At 66.2% G+C, this 1,108-nt stretch overlaps 1 protein-coding gene across 1 annotated transcript in view; it reads right to left on the minus strand.

Annotated features, from left to right (window-relative positions):
- The window catches only part of LOC110391642 (transcription activator BRG1-like), a gene marked incomplete at its 3' end in the record, with an annotated part of 19,529 nt that overhangs the window by 13,695 nt on the left and 4,726 nt on the right, over window positions 1-1,108 (minus strand). The window contains 1 exon segment of the mRNA XM_021383595.1: window positions 4-114. Within this exon segment, the coding sequence (XP_021239270.1) occupies window positions 4-114 (111 nt within the window).

Here is a 1,108-nt window from a genome sequence, read left to right on the forward strand (position 1 = left end):
GAACCTTCTTGTCCTTCTCGGAGCCGTCGGTGAGCAGCACGCCCTTGGCCTGCATGTGCCGGTACAGCACGCGCTGCAGCGCCGACATGTCGCACTTGATGACGTACTCCACCTGCGGGGATGGGGGGGGGGGAATCGGAAATGTGGGGCAGGGGGACGTGGGGCTGAGCCCGGCCCCACATCCCGGCCCCACGGCACAGCCCCACATCCCAGCCCGGGCTGAGCCCGGCCCCACATCCCGGCCCCACGTCCTCTCCTTCCGCCGCCCAGTGCTAAAACCCAGCTCCAAATCCTCCCCTCCTGCAGCACGGCACCAGATTCCGGCCCCAAACTCTCTCCAGCTCCAGCCCGGCCCCACATCCCAGCCCCACATCTCTTACTGCAGCCTGGCCCCACATCCCAGCCCCACATCTCCATCTCCTGCAGCCTGGCCCCACATCTCTTACTGCAGCCTGGCCCCATTCCCTGGCCCCACATCTCCTACTGCAGCCCGGCCCCATTCCCTGGCCCCACATCTCCTTCTCCTGCAGCTCGGCCCCACATCCCAGCCCCACATCTCCATCTCCTGCAGCCTGGCCCCATTCCCTGGCCCCACATCTCCTTCTTCTGCAGCCTGGCCCCACAACCCAGCCCCACATCTCCTTCTCCTGCAGCCCAGCCCCACATCCCAGCCCCACATCTCCATCTCCTGCAGCCTGGCCCCACATCTCCTTCTCCTGCAGCTCGGCCCCACATCCCAGCCCCACATCTCTTACTGCAGCCTGGTCCCATTCCCTGGCCCCACATCTCCATCTCCTGCAGCCCAGCCCCACATCTCCATCTCCTGCAGCCTGGCCCCATTCCCTGGCCCCATCTCTTACTGCAGCCTGGCCCCATTCCCTGGCCCCACATCTCCTTCTCCTGCAGCCCAGCCCCACATCCCAGCCCCACATCTCCATCTCCTGCAGCCTGGCCCCATCCCCTGGCCCCATCTCTTACTGCAGCCTGGCCCCATTCCCTGGCCCCATCTCTTACTGCAGCCTGGCCCCATTCCCTGGCCCCACATCTCCATCTCCTGCAGCCTGGCCCCATTCCCTGGCCCCACATCTCCTACTGCAGCCTGGCCCCA

This window comes from Numida meleagris, unplaced genomic scaffold (genome assembly GCF_002078875.1).
Source record: "Numida meleagris isolate 19003 breed g44 Domestic line unplaced genomic scaffold, NumMel1.0 unplaced_Scaffold427, whole genome shotgun sequence".
In the NCBI taxonomy this organism is placed as follows: domain Eukaryota; kingdom Metazoa; phylum Chordata; class Aves; order Galliformes; family Numididae; genus Numida; species Numida meleagris.